Genomic DNA, 24,337 nt, shown 5'->3' on the forward strand with positions numbered 1-24,337 from the left:
CAGCTAGATGTTCAGGGGTATAAACTCTACCAGTTCTTGTCATACCCTATGCTGCGACAGTTTCTTCAATCCTGACCTTGCCCTTCCTTCTCGCCTCGGCTGTGTAGTCCTAGGGTACAACATTTGTATAGAATGTAGACATCACTACTAGGACTGGCGCGACTATCCTTACTTCGAACGGAACATGTGCCTTGTATGGCAAGACTGCAACCTCAAATAGTATGGGTGCATTTGCTGGAGACTCGAATTCAACCTCAATTGGTACCGGTGTCTTTGCGGGTGGCACTCCTTCAAACTCAAGAGGTATAGACATATTCACCTCAACGTTCTCCAACGGTTGGATCTGGACTATGATTGGATTGAGAGTAATTGTCGTTTTCTTCGGGTCGTCACCTTCTACGATCAACCCGATTGATCCCTCGGGATCCCAGTCATCTTCTACTTCAATCATGTGGATACCTCCACCCTTATGGTCTGGCAAAGGGTTGTTGCAGATGTTTGGATCTGGTTCTTTTACCATAATGATCTTGTTATCAATCAAGAACTGTATCTTGTCTTTCAAGGAGCGGCACTCATCGATGGTGTGCCCTTTCATGCCGGAGTGGTATGCACAGGACTTGTTTGGGTTAACCCACTGAGAAGGATTCTCAGGGGTTGCAGCAGGGATGGGGGTGACATAACAAGTAGCTTTGAGCCTTTCATACAGCTAGTTGATCGGTTCAACGATGGCTGTATATTATTTTGGAGGTCTACGATCAAAATTAGGTCGGGGTCTAGGGAAATTTTGGGGTGCAGGGGGTGATTGATAATGGGATGGTTGAGCATTATAAGTTTATTAGACATGAGCGGGTTGGGAGTATCTGGGTGAGGTAGGTTGATATGTAGGAGGTGGAGGTGACTGATAAGTTGGTGGCGGAGCTTAGTACGAGGGTGTTTGGTGATTTAGGGTCGGCTGGTATGTGAGTAGAGGTGTTGGGTAAGCTTGGTATTTAAGGGGAGACTTGGTCCTTTGTGCAACCATCATGGCCCCTACGTCCCTTTTCTTGGAGACACCACCGGACTGTAAAGCCTTATTCGTAGCTTGCAAGGCTTCGAAGTTTGTAACCATACCACTTTTAATACATTCTTCAATTCTTTCACCTAGTTTGATAATGTCGGAGAACTTGTGGCTCTCAATCATCATCAATTGTTCATACTACTGCGGGTCCTGAGCCCGGACAAAGAACTTGTTCATTTGCTCCTCTTCTAAGGCGGGTCTGACCTTAGTAGATTCGAACCTCCAGCGAGTAGCATACTCGCGAAATGTCTCCATGGGCTTCTTCTCCAAATTCTGGATATAGAACACGTCTGGTGCATTCTCTTTATTAAACCTGAATCTGCCCATAAAGTTAGATTCCATGCCTACCCAGCTTGACCACTTCTTGGGATCTTGGATGATGTACCAAGATAATGCATCTCCCTTCAAACTCCTCATTAACAGCTTCATGCAGATCCTTTCATCCTTCCCTACTCCAACCAACTTGTCGCAATATGTCCTCAGATGGACCCTTGGATCACTCGTACCATCAAACATTTCAAACTTAGGAGGTTTGTAGCCCTCAGACAGTTCGACATCAGGCTATATACAAAGGACCTCATAGTTCAGCCCCCCGATTCCTGTGTTTCCCTCAACGCCCTGAATTCGGATGGTCAGTTTCTTAAGTTCCTCGGCCAAGTTCCTGATAAGCAGATCCTTTTCATCAGACTCAGGTGTGCATGAGATAGGTTGGGTGGAGTGTAGCATGGTCTCCACGTCGATAGGATTGTTATGGTGGCCTAGTGTATGGGTGTGGAAATGGTTGTTTGTGGAGTTCTGTGGTTCTGGGATGAGTAGTGGAGTATTGTTTGGGGTTTGGCAGGTGTTACATTCGTTCTTTGGTGGAGCAGTGTGATGATGAGGCGCGGATGATTCTGCTGTTTTGGGATATTTTAAGGAGGTGTAGGGTTTTGAGCATTGGGGAAGTTGATATCTGGGGTGTTGAGGGAAAATGACAGGTCTGCCAGATTTCGAACCTGATCGAGCTATTCCTGGAATTTCAACAGTTTCTATTCAAGTTGTGACACATTATCGTTAGGAACTCGAATACCTTGGCCATCAGTGGCCTCTACCCGTTCAGCTGTGTTCTCCTTCCTGATGTTGTTTAAATCTTCCATTTTATTCTTGCCACTGTCCTTGCCTTTAATGGTACTAAGAGGAGGAGTGGGCGGAGGGCCCCTGGATCTTGTGAAATAAGATGAAAATGTCAGAGTGCACGAACTAACCTTTGGGGAGGGGGAATAATAAAAACAAAAGGTAATCAAGTTAGTGAGGATTATGAAAAGTATTGCATATTTAAACACATAGTGCGGGAATGTAAAGCGTGTCCTAATTTGGGAACTTCTTTGTACCTGAGGTAGGCCTAGCGACAAATAGATTTGGAGAACTTCAAATGCCAATAAATGCTTCATTTCATAATATAAAAATAGACGAATCCCAAAACGATACTAAGATAATAATAAGTCACTACTGGCACTTGGCCTTATTACATTTGGAAAGCGAGTAAACCTAATCTATTTGGCCTTAGAAGGACCTTCCTCAGGTTGAATTCTCTCGTCGGTCAAATCCTCTAGTTCGCGCAAGTTCACCAGTAAAAATACCTTTGCCAGGTGTTCTCCTTCGTTTCCCTCAGTGTTCTGGAAGTCAGCGACTCTCTTCCTCACTTTTTCTTCCAATTCCAGCAGACTGTATTCCAGATATTCCAACTTTTTGCTAGCTTTGGCAGCACACTCTTTCCACTCATTGATTTGGTCATTTGATGGAAGACTCCTCTACCAGTATAGCAAGAGTGGGAGCGTGCTAACCATATCGAAAATGGGGACCTCGTGCCTCATTTTCTGCAAAACAAAAAGGGTTAGACCCTACCCTCACCGAACTTGACTATTTATACATTTATGATCAGCACATCGACATTTAGTTCTCCAAATTAATGCACAAAACATGGTTGCGTCCATTGGGATTATGAAAAACCTGATGGACTTTGGATAAGTCTTATCTTAAAGGATCATTACGTGGACAACATAACTGATCCAACTAGGTTTGACCATGATGCATGCATAATTTAAACAGAGTAAGACTTCTATGGGGTTTTAGACTGGTATCCCTGAGCGGACAACTCAAGGGGGAAGACACGAAACTGTCGACTGCACCGTTGATCAACTAGTTTTACCGCAAATAAGCCTTTCCGAATTTAGGGGGTAATGATATAGGAAGGGCGCAACCACTCATCAAGCGTTACTATAGTATTTGTTTGTCACGAGTGGATTATGATGTTGAACATGATTATTCAATAATTAAAAGCATGTTGACATGTATTTGTACGTTAAGAAAGCGATAAATACAACAGTTTCATAATTTAAAGCAGCTATAAAGGAAGGAAACAAGAAATATATGTCAGTTTTGCTTTTGAAGAAGAAATTAAACGCTTAAAGGAATTAAACAAATAATTGCACATAGGGGGGGGGTACAAATTCACAAAAATGGTATAAAATGGTAAAAGCCTAAATATCCCCAGCAGAGTCGCCATGCTGTCGTGCCACCTTTTTCTCGCGAAATAGGGTTTATGATATTTTGGTTGGGACAAATCTTTCCTTTTGTAAAGGGGGTTTGCATTTTTGGAGAGTCGCCACCTAACGATTTAAGGTGCGTTAGGGAACCTATAGGGTTTATTTATAACTACGTTTGGTAACCAGAGACAGGGTAAGGGTTTGAAATTATCCTAAGGGGAAGGTGTTAGGCACCCCTCAGGATCCACTAGTGTGGTTCCCGGCCAAACAGTTTTGTGTGAATTTGTACAATTAGCAAATAAACAAGTATGGCTCAAATAGTACGGGATTTAAGTTTAAATACACAGGTGTTTGAGAAGCAATTAATGAAGAAGCAAGATTCTAAAAAGAATTACAATCTAAACATATTTGGGAATGTAAGGAGGGGTGTCATAGGTTTGTTTATAATATGGATCACATCAATGCAATACCCGGTATGACACTCCTCAAAGAGGGGATACACGTGGTATTAACGCACCGGTCATCATGTCCATATCTACCCTTTTCCGCCCCGTGAAGGTAATTAAAGCGAGGGTTGGTCTCGACCCCTATTGCATGCCGTTACCCGTCGCTTCCTATTAGTCCCGGAAGAATTTAGGACTCTTATCCTATAAAAGGGGGGGGGGTTCTAGGCAGACCCTCAAGTTTAAAGGTAAAATACTAAGGCGACATACAATAAACAAGTAGGACTTCAATTAAGGGGAGCATGGAAAATAAATGAAAGACTCAGATATACCTCCACACACAATACACATAAACAACATGACTCATACACAATTAAGGTCTGAGTTCAGATCCTAAGCATGGTATCTAAGTGATAACAGTAGAGTCATATTTATAACATAACTCAAATTGGAAGTCCTAATCAGGCTTGTCTACTGATTTTAATATGTTGACAGTAAAACATTAATCACAAAAGCGGTTCTGATTTTTATTTAAGTTTATTACCTAAGGCTTGCCTAGGCGTAAAATAATATGCAGCAGTTAGCAGAATTATTGAAACAGCTTGGAAGTTGTTTTCACCTAAAACATGTTGTTCTAAATGTTTCAAAAAAACATGCAGGGATTGTGACCAGTTTTACCCAAACAAGATAATCAAACATGAGACTGTTTTATGTCCTTTTTCATGTATTATTGATTTAACTAGGTGTGACTGAGCAAGTTCCTAAAACAGGGTATCTAACATGCACATATGAAAAATGCAGAATGATTGCAGAATATGCAGAATTCCTAGAGCATGGTTTCCAAGTGCAGGAGCAACATTTTATGTTAATGTTGTTATTTAGCCTAAAACAGAATTTCTAAGTGGAAAAGTGATGTCAAATGAGATGCTGAAATAGTAAACCTAAGAACATGGTATCTAATGCATGACATGCTTTAAATGGGTTGATAATGCACATATAGGAAATGTAAACCTAAGACATGGTTTCTACTCATTGATGTTGACAACATACATAACTACCCTCCCCTTTTCACTAGCCAGCCCCAATACTTGTTTACAATAGATTGTTACAGACCAATACTGAAATGAATTACATAAGTAGAAAAGAAAGGCATAAGTTACACTATAGAGAGTCTAAAAACAGGCCCAGATTTCCAACACCTAATTAAGACTTCCTCTCTGAGTTATGTAATAAATTACCTCAAATTCCAAGATTGTTCAAAGCTTTTCCTCATATCTGGGTGTGTCAGAGTTCTCTAAGGACCTCAAGGGATCCCAGGCAGTGCTCACACCCAGATTTTATAGCCAAGACAGAGTAAGTGGAGTATGGAAAGACCAGCTTTCATGTGTCCAAGTTCAGAGAGAGCTCAAGAGTCCCAAGGCAAGGCTCACACAAAAGGGGCAGAACTTAGTGGTCTAAGAGTAAGGTGAGAGTGCTTGTCATAGTGACGAAAGACTTAGTAAAGCAGTTTAGAAGTGAAAAGGTTTAGAAATAGTTTTTAAAGATACTAGGAGTTATCAATTTTGAAATCATTCTTTGAGAAAAGCATACTCAGCAAACAACCCAATTAACCATAGAATACCCAGATTTACTTGACAAGCAGACTTACAAACATGGGGGAAAGGATTGGGAACATATAGGTTTGAAACCACATAAATAGGGAAACATTTGACACAACAAATATATAGAACAACTATGAGTCTACTGAACAAATCAGTCATGGTAACAAACATTTAAAACATAGGGAAGAATGCAGCAGGATCATGTTGGAGACAAGAGTTTTGTTGAACAAAATTTGGCATACCATTAGGGCCAATAGAATGCACTAGAAGACTAAGTAACTACATGGTCATACCAGTTAAGGGAGGGATAAGGGAACTAAGTGAACATGCTGGACAAGTATCAAAGAACTAAGTAAAGTCTGATATGATGATTACACATAAGGCAGAATTTAGACATGCTTAACAGCAAACATAGAAACAAATTGAATAACTAGTACAGGAACAAGCATGGATGTATAGGCACGGAACACATAAAGTTGAGTTTCAAATTTAAACTAGAGATATACCAGTTAAAGAAGAAGAATGAAGAATGTAAAAATAGGTGCAACTCCACTATCTAGCCTTGGCTTTCAGCCGTCTAGGCCAATAGTTAGCACAAGTAGTAAAGAAAGAAGAGAGTTTGAACGTATGTGTGTATTCTGAACTATGTTCGTGTGTTAAGACTGCAGAAGAGAGTCATTTATATAGTAGTTTGAAAACTGGTTAAAAATAAGGCAAGAATCAATTCTTCAGTATTTATAGAACTCAGTATAAAAATTGGTTCGAATCTCCCTTTAATAAAGGGAGTCAATGTAAACTGTAAAGAGCAGGTGGCAAGTAAGGAAAGAAATCATACATGGTTGGAGTATAACAAATAAGGAATGATTTCAAAATAGTACCTGTATAGAGTAGGTAATTAAGGCTAGGTTCAGAAAGTTTTTAAACTAAGGAAACAATCAGTAAAAATTAAGTAGCAATGCAGACAAGGCAAGGGAAAATTAATTAAGGCAAGCAACTAATCAAATTAAGTGGAAAGGTAGGAGTCGAGATTCAGTAGCATAGAGTAGTCGATTAGGACCAAATTCATAAATCCTTGATTAAGGACACAATTCAGTAGAAATAAGTATCATAGCAAATATGGTAAGGAAATCAGTCAACTTAACAGACGGGGCAAAACTTTTAGGGTTTTGAAAGAAAAATTTCAATCACCATCAATTAAGGAAACCAGAATCGATCAAAAGGGAGTCATGACTCTACACTTTCAACATATAAATAGAGGAGGTCCACAGACATAGCAAGAAAACATATTCGAAGCATAGTCACAGAAAGAAGCAAGAGATGAACGAACAAAGTGAGCATAATCACACAGAAGCGACAAAAGTAGGCTAGGGATTCAGGAAAACATATTCGAAGCAGGGTAATCACAGGACTTCAAGTAAGCAGGCTAACACATAGAAACAAAGTAAAGAAAGCATGCTAACCCTCATAGAAGCAAAGTAAGGAAAATCATGCTAACATTCATATAAACAAAGTAAAGAAAATCTTTAAAAAATAGGGCTTTTAACAGCGTCAAGTTAAAAACAGTAAGAGCACAAAATTGGTCAAAACAAACAAGGGAAAAAGTTTAATCATAACGAAATCAGTTAGAACATGCGTAAAAGAACTCCTAGAAACCCTAGTTTTAGAAAAGAATTACTAAAATCGAAATAGTTAGTTAAAGCAAGAGATTTTTAAAAGAAAACAGTTAATAATACTCGAATCACCTCAGATATATAAAGATCTGAGAAGAATCAAACAGTAGCAAACAAAGGTTTTCAAAAAATAGTAGAGATGAAGAGAATCGGTTAAAAACTCATGGATTCAAACAACAAAAAAAAAGAGGAAATCCTTTCTTACAAACGAAAATGGCCGGAGACAGGCCAGTAAATGAGTTTCAAACTGGAGCAGGCTGGCTTTCCTTGAGATCTTCTCAAGGACTCATGAAGTCGAAGATCCATGGAGTATAGGAGACCAGGGGTGGTCGGAGAAGGCACGAAAACACCATAGGAAGGAGGTTCTCACCGGTGACGACGATTAAGGTTAGGGTGAGTTGAGAGAGAATTTGGAAATGAGAGAGTTTGAGGGTGGCTGTCTCTGAATTATGAGACTAGGGTTAGGGGTCGGGTGAAACTAAAAAGGAAATAGTTCATTTGGACCGTTGATCTGGGAGATCAACGGTCGAGATTAAAAAGGGTAGGTGGGTTTTGGGTTTGGACAAGGGTTAATAGGGTATGGGTCGGGTGATTCGGGTGTGAAATTAGGCTGGAAAGGGGTCTAATTTTGTCTATAATTGAAAGCCAAATTTGGTTGTTATTTAAATAGCCAATGTTCCTCCACTTAATTTATCATAAATAATAGGTAGTTTCTGGAAAATAAATTAAGGTTCCAAAATGATTTAAAATACATAATTAACAATTTAAAAATACAGGGTCCAATTTTATGCATATAGAACATAATTAAATCGTAAAAGGGCTAATATTGCAATTATGTGTAATTTAGCTTTAAAAATACTAAATGTAATTATAAAAATATATAAAAGTTACCTTAGCTATATTTGGCATAAATATAGAAATCCAATAGATGAATTATCAAAACAACAATTTTGGAAATAATTATTGGGGATTTTATGGATAAAAGAGGAGAAAAATAAATCAATTTAAAACCTTAAAATTATGAAAAATATAATAAAAACCTTGGACATACTTATATATGCATATATATGCTATTTTGAAGGTATTTTGCATATTTAAAATATATAGGGAAAAATTGGGTATCAACAATGACTATGTGATTTGTAACATTTTTAATGTACACACATTTATCACTTTCATTTATCTTGAAACCATTTGACAATATTGTTTGGTCAAATTTCGCATGCCATTGTTTGGGTGCTTGTTTTAGTTCGTGAAGTGACTTAACAAGTCTACATACCTTCTTTTCTTTACTTGAAATCACAAACCCTTCAAGTTGTTCCGTGTAAATTTCTTCCTCCAAATCTCCATTTAAGAAGGCTGTTTTAACGTCCATTTGATGAATTTTAAGACCATATACCGCAGCTAATGCTACTAACGTTCATATGGATGTAATTCTTGTAACCGGAGAGTATGGATCAAAATAGTCAAGATCTTCTCGTTGTCTATATCTTTTGACCACAAGTCTTGCCTTATATTTGTCAATAGTACCACCATTTTTCATTTTCCTCTTAAAAAGCCATTTAGAACCCAATGGTTTATTGCCTGGAGGAAGATCAACAAATTTCCATGTATGGTTGTTCAGTATGGATTCTATTTCACAATTGACTGCCTCTATCCAAAATAATAATTCGGAAGAAGACATAACTTCTTTAAATGTTCGAGGCTCATTTTCTAATAAGAAAGTCATAAAATCTTGTCCAAATGAAGTAGACGTTCTTTGACGTTTACTACGCCTTGGATCCTACTGATTATACGTACTTTCTTTTGTTTCTTCCCGATGTCGTTTAGATCCTTCACTAATCGACTCACATTCCTTTTTATACGAATATATATTTTCAAAAAATTTAGCATTATCTGATTTTATAATCGTATTATTATGAATGTCGGAATTTTCTGATTTATGAACTAGAAATCGATATGCTTCCTCCAGGAAGATCAACCAATTCCCATGTATGGTTGTTCAGTATGGATTCTATTTCACAATTGACTGCCTCTTTCCAAAATAATAATTCGGAAGAAGGCATAACTTCTTTAAATGTTCGAGGCTCATTTTCTAATAAGAAAGTCATAAAATTTTGTCCAAATGAAGTAGACGTTCTTTGATGTTTACTAAGCCTTGGTTCCTCCTGATTATACGTACTTTCTTTTGTTTCTTCCCGATGTCGTTTAGATCCTTCACTAATCGATTCACATTCTTTTTTATATGAATATATATTTTCAAAAAATTCAGCATTATCTAATTTTATAATCGTATTATTATGAATGTCGGGATTTTCTGATTTATGAACTAGAAGTCGATATGCTTTACCATTGGTTGCATATCCTATGAAAACACAATCAACGGTTTTCAGTCCTATTTTTAGTCTTTGGGGTTTAAGAACTTGCACTTTTACCAAACACCCCCCACGCCTTAAAATAATTCAAGCTGGGCTTCCTTCCTTTCCATTTTTCATATGGAATAGATTGCGTTTTGCTATGGGGTACTCGATTTAGTATCCGGTTAGCCATAAGAATGGCTTCCCCCCACAAGTTCTGTGGCAAACCAGAACTTATCAACAATGTGTTCATCATCTCCTTTAATGAACGAATTTCTCTTTTCGCAATCCCATTGGATTGGGGCGTGTAAGGGGTCGTTGTTTGATGAATAATTCCATATTCTAAATATATCTCTTCAAAAGGAAATTCGTATTCACCACCTCTATCACTTCTTATCATTTTGATTTTCTTGTTAAGTTGCGTTTCAACGTCATTTTTGTATTGCTTGAATACATCTATTGTTTCATCTTTACTATTAAATAAGTAAACATAGCAATATCGAGTACTATCATCAATAAAAGTTACGAAATACTTCTTTCCATCGCGAGATGGTATTGACTTCATCTCGCAAATATCTGTGTGAATTAAGTCTAAAGGATTTGAATTTCTTTCAACTGACTTATAATTAGGATATTTAACATACTTAGATTCCACACATATTTGACATTTTGATTTGTCGCATTCAAACTTAGGCAATACTTCCAAATGAATCATTTTTCGCAAGGTTTTATAATTGAAATGTCCCAAACATATATGCCATAAATCATTTGACTCAAGTAAGTAAGAAGAAGATGAAATTTTATTATTATCAACAACCATTACATTCAGCTTAAAAAGGCCCTCAGTAAGATAACATTTTCCTAAGTACATCTCGTTCTTACTTATTACAGCTTTGTCTGAAACAAAAACACACTTAAACCCATTCTTGACGAGAAGTGAAATAGAAACTAAGTTCTTCCGTATTTCAAGAACATGACAAACGTTGTTCAGAGTCACCACCTTGCCAGAGGTTATCTTCAGGAATATCTTTCCATAACCTTCAATTTTGGCTGTTGCAAAATTTTCCATAAAAATGGTCTCGTCGGGTCCAGCGAGAGCATATGAAGCAAATGCTTCTTTAATAGCAGAAACATGATGGTTGAAACCAGAATCAATCCACCACTCCTTAGGATTTCCCACTAAGTTGCATTCAGACAACATAGCACACAAGTCATCGATATCATCATTTGTTTTTGCTTGACCTTTTTTCTTCTCTTTATTTGGAGAACGACATTCTGCAGCTTTGTGTCCAACCTTTCCACAGTTGTGGTAGTTTCCCTTGAATTTCTTCTTGCTGGAATAATTGGTTGGTCCAGAATACTTCTTCCGCTTATTCGGATTAGTTGGAGCAGTTTCAACACTATTTGCTCGCATAATTGTTGAGTTCCCACGTGTCTTTTTTTCTGCAGCTTTATTGTCCTCTTCGATCCTCAATCGAACGATGAGATCTTCGAGTTTCATTTCCTTGCGCTTATGTTTCAAGTAGTTCTTAAAGTCTCTCCATAAAGGAGGCAACTTCTCAATCATTACTGCAACTTGAAATGCCTCATTGATGACCAAAGATACATCTTAGTTCTGTTGGTCATCAATGAGGCATTTCAAGCATAAAAACTTGAAATGCCTCATTGATAACCAAAGACTTTTTAAAATGTTACATATAAAAGATAAGATAGTTATTTAGATTTAAAATCACAAAAGATATGAATATTTCACAAATTAAATGTTAAAGAAATCGAATACATTATTAATAAACTCATAACTAAATATAAAAAAAATAAATTAAACTCTAATGAGCACATCTTAAAGCTACTAGAAAATTAATTTTTTTCAAGATTGATAAAAAAACACTATAATTGGAGGTTGTTTCATAAATTTCATCTCTTACTAGAGGTATAACGCTTGAATTCACAAAGATTTGTATATTGTCTTGTCTTACATCCATTTGCAATAAAATGTCTTGGTTTAGTTGTCCAAAGTTAACTTGGCTTGATCAATCACACGATGATATTTTTACATAGTGAAACTTTATTAGTTTTCGGAAACTAACATCCATGAAGGAAAAAATAAAGAAAGAAAAAATATTGTGACTGTAGATTCAACATTAGAAAGGTGTTCCCTGCTATCGTAATAGGATAATATATTTTTATCATAGGTTGTGCATTAAAGTCATAAAATATTTGATCAAAATTTTTAAAATTATTATTAGTAATAATTTTAGAGAATCTACGTAACTGTTATAAATGAGTAATTATACAAAGATCGTATTGTCATAAAGATGGTTGTTGTTGTTGTTGTTATAGATGAAAAGTTGTTATAGAGAGGTAAAATATAATTATATAACATAAAAAATCGATTGTGAGAAAACTAAACTTTTATAGTGAAAATCGGTTCTGTTATATAGAAATGTTGTTATAGAGAAGTCTGAGTATATTTCATAATTTTTTCCATGTTCCATTACTATTTGGTCCTTTTTAATAGTTTAGGGTTTTCTTTTCATGAAATAAGTAGATATTTTCCGTTACTTGGAATGATAATTTGCTTAGAATGTTTAGCGACCCAAGAAATCTTAAAAACTTTGAAAAGTAGATACGATGTTCCGGTAAAAATAACATGGTATAGCTAGTTTTTGGACTGATCATTCAAAAATAGTCAGGGTTTATCAAGTCAATAAAAAATAGCCACTATTTTGTTGTAACAGAGACCGGTCCAGCATAATATATTGGAGTTCGGTACACCTGTATATCAACTCCAGCATATTATGCTGGACCGATATACTTTGCTGGCTCCAGTATAATATACTAGAGACTAGAGTACCGGTGCTCCAAACTCCAGTATATTATGCTGGACCAATATACTTGCTGGAACTCCAGTATATTATGCTGGAATTCTAGTGTACTTATGCTGGAACTCCATCATATTATGATAGAGTTACAACATACTTATCCTGGAACTCCAGTATAATATGCTGAAGTTCAAGTATACTTATGCGGGAACTCCAACATAATATACTGGCCTATTTTCCGGATTTTGAACAGTGTTTTCGGTCAGATTTATCTTTACATGAAAAGTGAATAAATTTTAATTACTTTTGAAACTTGGCTATTTTTGAACGATCGATTGTAAATCTGGCTATTTTTGAATTTCGCTCGCCTTGGTTTGAATCGACAGAATTAAAAAAAAGCCCAAGCAGGAAGTTTCTGAATACCAAATCTTACCTCATTGGTGGAGATTGAGATCCGTGATCCTCGCTTTTCTTACGGCACCTTACTTTGATTTGATCACTTCTTGTACTACACTGTTGCCTCCTCCTCCGCCGCTCAAACATTCATTTCCCCATTTCTTTTCTTAATTTATGTATTACATATCTCTAATGCCCAGACTCACTGATTCTTGATCTTAATTATATATTTATTTCTTTACACAAGATATTTTTACTTACTCAGACATATTTATTTTTATTATTAGGGAGAAAATGATCTTGTATAACCACAAAGATTTCAATATTCAATGTTATTTTGTACTGATCTCATATGAAAAATGTCATGTTATTAAAAAGTAGTAGTATTGTAATGCACAAAAGTTGAATTTGTGGAGTAGGCTGGCTGTTATCACTTTTGGATCTCACGCAATTGCATGGCTTTAACATTACTCAAAAAAAACATCCACATGAGTTTGGTGACAGAAAGTTGGCTTCTTCTACACTCTTTTCATTCTTTTTGCTCCAACAGTCCTTCTCCTCCATATCATTCATGAGATCTCTGAGATTTTGCTTTCGCATTCATCAGATTTTGAAATCATTCTCATTCTAAATAGTGGTTTTCATTATTATCATATGGGCATTTTGCACTAAGAATTCTTGCCTTTGGTAAACGATTTCTTGCGAGGAGGGTTATGGGCCTTCTAGATTCTTTGTTGGGAAATGAGAGTAGAAGGTTTATCAAGAGAAAAGATAGTGATGCGGGTGAAGCAGGTTTGTGCCCTATTTGCCCCTTTTAATTAGAATTGAGAATCTTAAAATATATTTTTCTGTTTGCACAGCATTCTTTCGTTGGTTAATATCTCGAAATTGGGAGTTAACAATCTGTTCAATAATTATCTTTATGAAACTAGAGTGTGAGTTTAGTAATTTAGTCTAATTCTTAGCTGGAAAAAAATTGTTGTCTTAATCAGGAGTATCTAAGTTTATCGAGCATTTGGTTTAGAATCAATTATTGCATTTATATACCTTGATGAGTGAAGGTTCTTAGCAACAAACTCATTGTACTTTCAGCTATTGGGGACTGCATATTTTCACACAAACACGCATATCTATGTATATATATGTCTAGTTTTAGAAAATACTTGGTTCAGTTGAGCCCATAATGCATAAGCTGCGCGACATCCACACATATCTTGTAGGATTTCTGCTTTTTGACTGCTCTGCATCATTTTGGGTAATAAGGTATTACCTGGGCAATAATTTCTCTCCCCTTAGTAGTACTTATTAATATACATAATTTTAGCTTAACTCGTTTTCTGATATCTCATATATGCTGTCTTCACTGCTTAATTCATAATCTACATATTCTATTTGTGTATATTTATCATTATCTATCATTATTTCGGTAATTTGTTTTTTCTTTGGGTTTTTTGGTAATCTGCAATCTTTGGCTAAGTGTCCTAGCTTTCCACAATTATAGCAAGTACATTCTGTTAGTTTTTTCTTTTTCCTATATGGTCTTTCTAGAACTACTTGTGCTTTTGCCTTTATTAAAATCTATATTCTTAGGATTTTGCTGCTATGGCCCTATTATAAACCAGGTCGAGCATTGGAAGAACTCAGAGGTTCTATCTACAATGAGCTTCGAACATCCGAAGGAGCAAAGCGTCAACAACAACGATTCTGTGGTCCAGTTGTGGCAATGACCTTCAATTTCATGGTTGCAGTTGGAATAATATTGGGAAACAAACTTGTATGGCTTTCTTTCCCATATTTATCGATTGTGGATGGTAGCAATATATGTAACCCCAAATAAAGTGTCTTTAACTGTTGTTGACATGGTCTAGTGTGTAATATTAAGTTATTGGCTTCTAAGCTTGTTAATATATATGTTTTGCAGGTTATGGGCAGAGTTGGATTTAATTTTCCAATTTTCTTAACTTTTATTCACTACTGCTGTGCTTGGATACTACTTGCCGTCTTCAAGGCTTTCTCATTGCTTCCAGCTTCTCCTCCCACTAAATCAACGCCATTTTCTTCACTGTTTTCTTTGGGTGTTGTGATGGCTTTTGCCTCTGGCCTTGCCAATGCAAGTCTGAAGCATAACAGGTTCCCATAGTGTTAAACATTTTCTCCAAGTCTCAAACCTGTGGCAACTTCTTTTTCCTAACTAGCCCCGACTTGTGCAGTGTGGGTTTTTATCAGATGGCTAAAATTGCTGTTACTCCAACCATTGTCATTGCAGAGTTCTTTCTTTTCAAGAAAACCGTATCTCTTCACAAAGTTAGTCCTGTCAAAGCTTTACCAAATAATATCGATAAATCATATTATAGCCCTTCATGATAACATCATCCTGGAATTTGCTATTTAAGTTCAAAGAATGGTGCAGGTTGTGGCATTGGCTGTCGTGTCAGTAGGCGTTGCAGTTGCAACTGTCACGGACTTGGAATTTAATTTATTTGGGGCTTGTATAGCAATAGCATGGATTGTTCCAAGCGCTGTAAATAAAATTCTTTGGTCAAGTCTCCAGAAACAAACCAATTGGACTGCTCTCGCGTAAGAAGTGCTTCTCTTTTCTTTTCATTTAAATACATTATGATAGCAAGTGACTTTGTGCTTGAATATACTTAATGAATACAAAATGTTTTAACGCAGGTTGATGTGGAGGACAACCCCAGTGACTATTTTCTTCTTGGTAGCTCTAATACCTTGGTTAGATCCTCCTGGAGTGCTATCCTTCAAATGGAATGTCCATAATACGACTGCTATTCTAATTTCAGCTTTACTTGGTTTTCTCTTGCAATGGTCTGGAGCTTTAGCACTTGGGTGAGAGACACTATTTTCCTATTAATGCGAAACTTTCTAAGATTTACTTATTTTGTCATGTAAAACTATAACTTTTACATGCAGAGCTACATCAGCGACATCACACGTTGTTTTAGGACAATTCAAGACTTGTGTGATCCTGCTAGGAGGATATTTCCTGTTTGGTTCAGATCCAGGGTGGATAAGTATATGTGGCGCCGTTACAGCTCTTGGTGGAATGACAATTTATACATCCCTTAGCATAAAGGAATCAAGAGAAAAGGCGAGTGACCAGCTCCCGAAGCACAGCTTACCTCCTCAAAAACTCAAGAGTACTGAAGATGATAACTCCAAATACTCACCTTCAGAAAACAGTCCAAGTGTCGTCTGAGCTGCATTTCTTCCGCTCTTTATTTCATCCTGTTTCCTTTTCTTTTTGTAGGTACCGAAGTTAGATCTAATTTGCGACTCATTTTAATCTACGGAACATCATAATGTAAATTTCTGCATTGCAAAACGTTGCAACACACAAGCATCATGTTAATTGAAGAAAATGCTTCAGGATTAGTGCATGATAACTTAGAAAGTTTGGTTTTTTAGTACAAAAAGATGCGCAAAAGTTTAGCCAATTTGAGCTAAAACTTTCCGAAGAAAAAAGATGTATGATAGAGCTCTGGCTGCAATAGGAGCCAGAAATTGGTTCAGGGGCCTCCTAGGAAACATGGTGAATAGTTTTCTTTTCCTTGTGTTGTGGCTCTTTCTGCAAATGAAGAGAACAAACCTGGACATCATTAGCATTTCTTATGCAAAAATGTGAGTGCAAGGTGGCAAGGTTTTTTGTAAATGCTTGAAGGTCCTTCTTTTCGCATAATATACAGGAATCTAGGTGTTTTTCTAAAAATACAACATAGGATGTATAACAAGAGTACGTGTATTATTTATACTTAGACAAGAACACCTACAATTTAACAGGTCTTTTGTCCTTTCCTTCTTTTGTGGCGCTTGTATTAGAAAACCGTTTGGTTTGTTTTGTGTTTGTTCTCGGGGAATTCAAAAATAGCAAGATTTACAAGTGGTCATTCAAAAATAGCCACAGTATCAAAAGTAATCGAATTTAGCCACTTTTCATGTAAAGATAAATCTGAACGAAAACACTGTTCAAAATCCGGAAAATACTCCAGCATAATATACTGAGTTCCAGTATAATATACCGTTCCAACATAATAAGCTGGAAGTTCATACACAGGTGCTCCAATCTCCAGTATATTATGCTGGAACTTTCCGCATGTTGGAGTTCCAGCATAATATATTGGAAGTTTATACACAAGTGAACCGATCTCCAGTATATTACGCTGGAACTTTCCGTGTTGCAGCAAAATAGTGGCTATTTTTGAATGACTTTGCAAACGCTGGCTATTTTTGAATGACCAGTCAGAAAACTGGCTAGGCCTTGCTATTTGGCCTTTATTCTGGCCTTGTTTTAGTTCTATGTTTTTGATTAAAGTGTGGACTGTGGACTTAGTTTTGAGAGAGCTATATACAGAATTATTCTTTGAAAATTAAGTTTAGAGTTTTTGGACAAGAAATAAAATAAAACAATTCAAAATATCATTATAAAAAATAATTGTTATTTTAAAAATTCTGATAACCAAACGACCCCTAAATCTTGGTGGTAGAAGTATCCCAAATTTGCTAGCCAAGAACCATTTTCTGTTGTGGAAATGACATCATATAGCCACTTTTAATGATGTTGTTAAGAACATAGTCACAATTTACAATACATTCAAAATTTAGCCATTTCTCGGTACCTCCTCAATCAATATGAACTAAAGCCACATAGAAAAGCAAATGACTTTGCGAAGCTAATAAGGCGACAAGTTTTGAAACCATCTTCTAGATATAGAAACAAAGTAACATATTTTAGCGCAAATTGTAAGTAAAATTTTTTCGCATACTCCAGGGAATCATTGAGATGATGTCGTATAGGAGATTGTAAGGAGAAATAGCTTTAACGCCGTCCAATGACTATGAGAGTGGCTGTCCTCAGAGTTAGAGCCAAGATTTGAAGCTAATTAGTTGAGAATTTTAGTCTTGTTAAATTACTGGGTTATAAATTAGTAATTTGTACATTTTTTATTAATTTTTTTAGACAAATATAGAGTTTGAACCAAAGTTACTGGTCCGCCGAACCCGTAACCGCCATGCTACCTTGCCCAACTCAATGAATTCAATGATTTGTTCAATAATGTTGTGGAGGTGAGAAAACGGAGTGGTCACTAGTTCAAATTTCAGCCATTGACCTTAAAACTTTTTTGTATAGTATGTTACGTACAAGTGGCTATATTTTAAATACAAATGTTAAACTAATTTTAAGCAGCAGCCCCAAAATGTGGCTACTGATGCAAATGCCCTTGTTTTGTGTTGTCCTGTTAGCCAACCCGCCTCAGTTGCATAAAAAGAAGATTCAGAATGAAGGTATAAAGAGAAAATTTTTATGATTCCTTAAAACCCTAAACCCTACACGCTCAGCCGGACAACTTTGCCCATGGGTTCCCCGACAGAGAGCGAGAGCATGGATACCGAGAGCACATCGACACAAGGGGAGAGTATCGATTCTCCTAAGATAGAAAAGATTTCAGTATGGGATTTGCCGGACGTGCCGCAGGGGAAGTTGCCCCCACACCTTGAGCTCCAGAGGACTCGCGTTAAGTGTGATTTTTTAGCTCCCACTAATACCCAGAATATACAATACTCAGGTGCCTATGCTTCTATGGGTGTCGATAACAGCGTGCGCTTTGAGCAATTCCGCAACAATTTCAAAGTGGAAGTTGTGAGACTTGATGAGGACGAATTGGAGTTTGACATGATTGGTATTGATCCTTCCCTTGCCAACGCCTTTCGCAGAATCCTCATTGCTGAGGTGCGCACCCCTCTCTCTCAACACACACACATGATTGGTTTTGTTTTACTGTTTGTGTTCTTCAGATAAACTATGAAGCTTATTTAATTGAGTTAGTAGTGGAGTCACATCTGATTAGCAAGCCTTTTTTATTGGACCATGAAAATGCAGAGGCCGAGCTACGTTTTGAACTATATGGGTTCTAATTTGGGATAGCGATATAATGTGTTAGTAACTGGGTTCTAAGTTTAATATTTTACATATTCAGTGAATGTTTGGAGTAAAGCTATTGGTTTGGCCCAACCCGTAACATACCTTCTACCTCCTCCCCGGTGAAATGTATTGGTTAATTAAAGGACATGAACGCTGAATGATTGGAGCATATATATTTTTATTCCTCAGAATTTTGTATGGCTTTTTTTTGGGGTTAATTCCTCTGCCCGAATACTTGCTTGAAATTGTGTTTGGTATTTGAGGTATGATAAAGTTTATTTATTTCCGATGTTGCCTCGTCATGCAGGTCCCAACTGTGGCTATTGAAAAAGTTCTTATTGCGAACAATACATCCATTATCCAAGATGAAGTGCTCGCTCACAGACTTGGTCTCATTCCAATTAAGGTCGATCCAAGGCTGTTTGAGTATATGTCAGGTGTTAGATCTTCTTGTAATACCATATGAGTAGTTAGTAGTTACTATTGCGTTTCCTTCTAATCGCTGAAGGATTTGCTTTTGATAGGAATAATGGTGACTAATTACTTGTTTATGTTTTCCAGAAAATGATGTGCCTAATGAAAAGAATACAATTGTTTTCAAACTCCATGCTCATTGTGAAAAAGGTGGCAATCGACTTAGAGGTACTATTAGTATGCTTTATATCTTGAAAATTTTCTCATCACTTAGTTTTCCATTGTCTATTCTTTCGTGTGTGTGTGATTCTTCATTTGATTGCCACTAGTCATATGCGAGTTAATAAATTTTTCTGCCTTTCTGTGTTAAAAAGTACAGTCTTGTCCAGTGAGCTAAAGTGGTTACCCAGTGGCAGTGAATTCATACTGGGAACGGAAAGTCAAGCATCAAATTCGTCTGCGAAACCAAAAACTTATACTTCATTCAGCTGTAGTCAGGATTCTCTACCAGAATTCTCGAATGGCCCAATTGCCCCGAGAGATGCAGATATCATTATAGCTAAACTTGGACCTGGTCAGGTAGCGTATGTTCTTTTATGCTGTTTTCTGTTGAAAAAGGAAAAAACAAAGGAAGAAAATTATTAGAGCAAATGTTCGAATTATTTCTTTTGAACATTCTAGTCACTGTTTGATCATCAACTCTTTGCTCTTTTGTTATTTCACAAAATAAGTTGCACTTTTACCAGTGCTTTTATATCCTTTTTGTTATTTGCATTACTAAATGAAGATACTGCTCGACAGCCATTTGATACAAATTTTTTGAAGATCTAAAATACACATCTCACCATCTGACCAAGAATGGGAAATTGCACAAATGCCCTTTGACTCCTTCTACGTAGTGCACTAACTCATCCCACAAATGTTATTGCTTTCTGGTTTTTCTTAAATAATGCATATTTGTCTCTGTTAAACCAATATTTACTTTGTCAAATTTTAGTGGTAATTCTAAGCAATTAAGGTGTTTAATTTACTTCTGGAGAACTTTTATGCCTTCTTTGTAGGAGATCGAGCTAGAAGCTCATGCTGTTAAAGGCATGGGTAAGACACATGCAAAGTGGTCTCCTGTGGCTACGGCTTGGTACAGGATGCTCCCTGAGGTTAATAGACTTTTTCACCATATTCGATTTTGTTAATAGAAAATACCTTCCAACTATTATTATTCAAATTTCACTTCTTAAAATTGCAGTCTATCAATTTTGGTAAATGCTTGGTTTTAATCATTTTGTTTGGTTACTGAAGGTTGTATTATTGCAAGATATTGAAGATGATGAAGCAGAAGAACTTGTGAAGAAATGTCCGGTTAAGGTGTTCGATATTGAAGATATTGGTAAAGGTAAAGTGACATTTATCTGTCAGTCGTTGATTTAATTAGGTCACCAATTGCAGTTCAAAGCACAAAGCTGAAGCAATGTTGATCTTTCCACTGTTCTAACAAGCATTAATGTATAGGTAAAAAAAGGGCAACTGTTGCACGACCGAGGGCTTGCACCCTTTGCAGGGAATGCATCAGAGAGGAAGGTTGGGATAAGAATGTAGCAGTGAGACGTGTAAAGGACCATTTCATCTGTAAGTGTAGTAATAGCAGTGTATTTAATTGGTTGTCTATTATATGCAGAGACCTCCAAAGCTCTTGGCATCCTTTAAATAGACAAAGATCCTTGTCTCCTTATTTATCTACTTTCTTGTGAGTGATCTTAAATTCAAAATTTTTGAGTTTCAATTTCTGTTTGGGGTTTTCTTTTTTTAGTTTTATTATACATAAGGGGTAAGGGGAAGGGGGAATGAGGAAGGGCATTACAAGGTGAGGAATCAAACCCCCTTACCAACAAGGTGAACGTTCAGATAACCAAGATAACCAACCAACTGGACTATTAAGATTTCCCCCGTTTGAGTTTATGGAGGTAATTTTATATATATATATATACACGCACACACTTTGTCAAAGAAAATAATGGTAGTAAATATTAGTAGTATTTTTCAATTTCTTCAAGGAGGAACGATAAAGTTGTCTCCTGTGACCTATAGGTCTCGGTTCAAGATGTGGAAGTAGCCATTCATGCTTGCATTAGGGTAGGCTATCTACATCACACACATAGAGGTGCGGCCCTTCCCCGGACCCTGCGTGAATGTGGGATGCTTTGTGCACCGGGCTACCCTTTTTGCCTTTGCTTCTAACAGATTAATTTTGTTTCGGTCTGTGATATTTAACTTCTAGTGCACAGAGATTTTAGGGTATTGAGAATATAATTGGAACTTACTCATCACTTCGAAATACTGCATTTCAAAGTGTTTGGTTGAGTGTAATATGTTAGAATTTTGTACATATTTTGAAGTTCAAGATGAAACAGATTCTTGTCCTTTAGGTTGGTTGTAACATGAGAGCAATTTGTGCATATATTTTCAATTGGACAATTCTGGGCTTCTTGGTGATAAATGTTTTACCATTCGGGGCTAATTCATCCAATCAAATAGCTTGATATTCAGATAACTTATGTCATTTCTCGTGAATCTCTCTAGTTACTATAGAGTCAACTGGAGCATTGCCACCTGAGGTGCTGTTTACTGAAGCTGTGAAGATTTTGGAAGAAAAATGTGAACGGGTGATAACAGAGCTGTCGTGATCAGTTCTGAAGGACTTTTGGGTATGTCATCCTTCCCAGAGAGCTTGGTTTCTTATGTAGTAGTAGTTAGCATGATGGTGTAATTTTTTTTTCCTACATTCATATTCTGATTTTTATGTTTGCTTATTGTCTTCGGGAACATATGGACGGGAATGGGAAAAGTGGGTGATGCTTGTAATCCTGACTGTTGTCTTCGGAACCATTTTAAAGAGGATAAGATGAAAACTAACAATTTGTAGTTCCTTTGTGTTAATTTTTGCTCCTTGGAAGTGAAATGGAAAAAAAGAAAGGTATTGAAGGCTTTTCCCTTTAATTACATATTAGAGCAGCTTTTCCATACATCATGCATCCAATATGAATTTTAGTTGAAATGGTTTTTGGAGTTTCAATAGTAAAATCATAATTCATCTAAAATTTCTTCAGAGCTATGTTAGCTTGAGTTTGCAGCTTACCACACAATCTGTTTGAAAGAAATGAAGTTATTGTTGATACAAGTACTTTCAGCATTTCAGAAACTTGGCCGTCCATTGGCTTGGGGAGTGTACTGCAAGGGAGAGGGAGAGAGTGACGGTGAGAGCTGATACTAAACCCTCACACAAGTATGGCTTGTCATGTTTTACACAGTGTAATATTTTTGAATGGGCTTGCAAACCGAATGAAGAAAGAAAAAAGTTCTTTCACCTTTTGGTTAAACATGTGTTCAATGAGGTTTATTTCTTTTGGGGATTTTTCTTCGTATATATGCAACATTATAGACTCATTTACCCGGTATTCGCTAGGTTTTTTAATTTTTTTGAAGTAGCTATACTTTTTTCACAAAATATATACAATTCAGTCAAACTGTAGCAAGTTCTTCTTCCTTTGATATAAGCTCCTTGAAGTATTTTTAATTATTTGCCGCAGCATCCAATCAAAATCGAATCCAATTTCGAAAACCCGATTTTTGAACTCGAAACTTTGAAGCTTTATTTAATAGCAGGCAACTCTTATTCAAGATTTCATACTCCAAATCAACGGGTAAATAAATTGCAGTTCGAAATTTCTCGATCCAACAAGGTTTAGCTCAACTTAGGATCATGTTTGTATTCATATTTCCCTTACCCAAGTACGTTCAATCTTAAAATCTCAATTTAAAAATTATTTTAGCGGTTACATGAGCAACACGAGTCCAGCAGTATTGAACTTCAAGCTTCTCATTTTAGACCTATCGATCAACAATTTATTATTTGCAAACAATTTGAATATAAAATTATTAGTGCATACAAATTACATACAACTTGCGTGCAATTATAGTATCATATGTATTGTTATGTCCAGCGTATATTGAACATACAAATAACATACAACCGACATACAAAATATATACAACTTTTTTAACAATATTGTTCTTCTTTCTCTTCGAGATTTAATATGAAAGTCCGATCAAAATTAACTTGAATCTTCGCCTAACACCCTCAAAATTGAGATATAAACTCCAAAAGCTATTCTCAATCATTTGCAACAACATCTATTTCAAACAAATAATAATTTAGCAAAATTTATTTTTGTTACCCCAGAACACATTCAACACCTGCTGCTCTCCAATTATAACAAAAAAGTAATTTGGTAACTACTTAACAAAAATCTCATCATGCGTGCTCCAACCGACGATATAACTTTATTAGCTTGTGTTTTATCGCAAAACCCACTTGCAATTGAAATATGTTTGTGAGTTCATTAGCTTTATTACCAGTGACAGTGAGGATGAAGCTTCAACTAGTTCATTTGCTCTGGGCTCACACTTGGGCCCTTAAAGATTATATTATATATTATTACTTTGTATATAAATGGTAATTAAATATACTAAATAAAATTAAATGACAGCCTCTCAAAGAGGCTAATTAAGTCCATAATTTAGTATAGCTAGGTAAAAATTCATTTCTCTTGTTTTGTTTTCGATACATGAGGATTTATTCCCCTTTCTTCCTCCCACCCGACCAAGAAAAGATATATGCTCTCGTTTGGCCATCGATTTTGGCTTCATTTTTTCAATTTTTGTTTTTTTTGAAAAAGTTGTTTGTTTATGAAATATGATCATGTTATGGGGAAAAAATATCAAAAATTTTCAAGTTCTCAAAAACTGGTTTAGGGTAGTTTTTGGGTGAAATTTTTTCTTGCACTCACAAAACTTCAACTTTTCTTCAAATAAAATACATATCCAAACACAACTTCAACTTGCAAAATTTATTTTTCAACACAATTTCAAAAATTCTTTTTTCAAATTTCAATCAAATCTATCTCCAAACGCTAACACAATTTCTTTACCTCAATAGTAATTATATTTCTTTCAATGTAGTCTGTTGATTTTATTGAGTTATAGTATTCTTTCTTTTCTTTTTCTTTTTATTTTTTCATTCATGTGAATGCCTTAATTAAAGCATAATTTTTAACTTA

General features: G+C 36.1%; 2 protein-coding genes across 4 annotated transcripts; both read left to right on the forward strand.

Moving 5' to 3' along the window:
* The first annotated feature begins 13,435 nt into the window (after nucleotides 1-13,435).
* Nucleotides 13,436-16,598, forward strand: LOC104238375 (nucleotide-sugar uncharacterized transporter 2). The gene is made up of 7 exons (XM_009792712.2): nucleotides 13,436-13,663; nucleotides 14,494-14,645; nucleotides 14,793-15,001; nucleotides 15,082-15,175; nucleotides 15,282-15,448; nucleotides 15,548-15,718; nucleotides 15,803-16,598. Exons 1-7 carry the CDS (start codon nucleotides 13,585-13,587, stop codon nucleotides 16,086-16,088), a joined length of 1,158 nt encoding a protein of 385 aa, XP_009791014.1. The 5' UTR covers nucleotides 13,436-13,584; the 3' UTR covers nucleotides 16,089-16,598.
* A 1,550-nt stretch (nucleotides 16,599-18,148) lies between these two features.
* Nucleotides 18,149-22,664, forward strand: LOC104238376 (uncharacterized). Of its 3 annotated transcripts, none has more exons than XM_009792713.2 (9): nucleotides 18,149-18,617; nucleotides 19,117-19,246; nucleotides 19,371-19,451; nucleotides 19,603-19,802; nucleotides 20,285-20,380; nucleotides 20,523-20,616; nucleotides 20,733-20,849; nucleotides 21,801-21,925; nucleotides 22,409-22,664. In XM_009792713.2, the coding sequence occupies exons 1-8, from the start codon at nucleotides 18,243-18,245 to the stop codon at nucleotides 21,902-21,904; spliced, it is 1,197 nt and encodes a 398-aa protein (XP_009791015.1). In that variant the 5' UTR covers nucleotides 18,149-18,242; the 3' UTR covers nucleotides 21,905-21,925; nucleotides 22,409-22,664. The 3 variants fall into 3 exon arrangements, with proteins under 3 accessions (XP_009791015.1, XP_009791016.1, XP_009791017.1); XM_009792714.2 differs by having other exon boundaries at nucleotides 22,417-22,597; XM_009792715.2 differs by having other exon boundaries at nucleotides 22,328-22,461.
* Nucleotides 22,665-24,337: the final 1,673 nt, after the last annotated feature.

The sequence above is a fragment of the Nicotiana sylvestris genome, chromosome 6 (assembly GCF_000393655.2).
Source record: "Nicotiana sylvestris chromosome 6, ASM39365v2, whole genome shotgun sequence".
Lineage (NCBI taxonomy): Eukaryota > Viridiplantae > Streptophyta > Magnoliopsida > Solanales > Solanaceae > Nicotiana > Nicotiana sylvestris.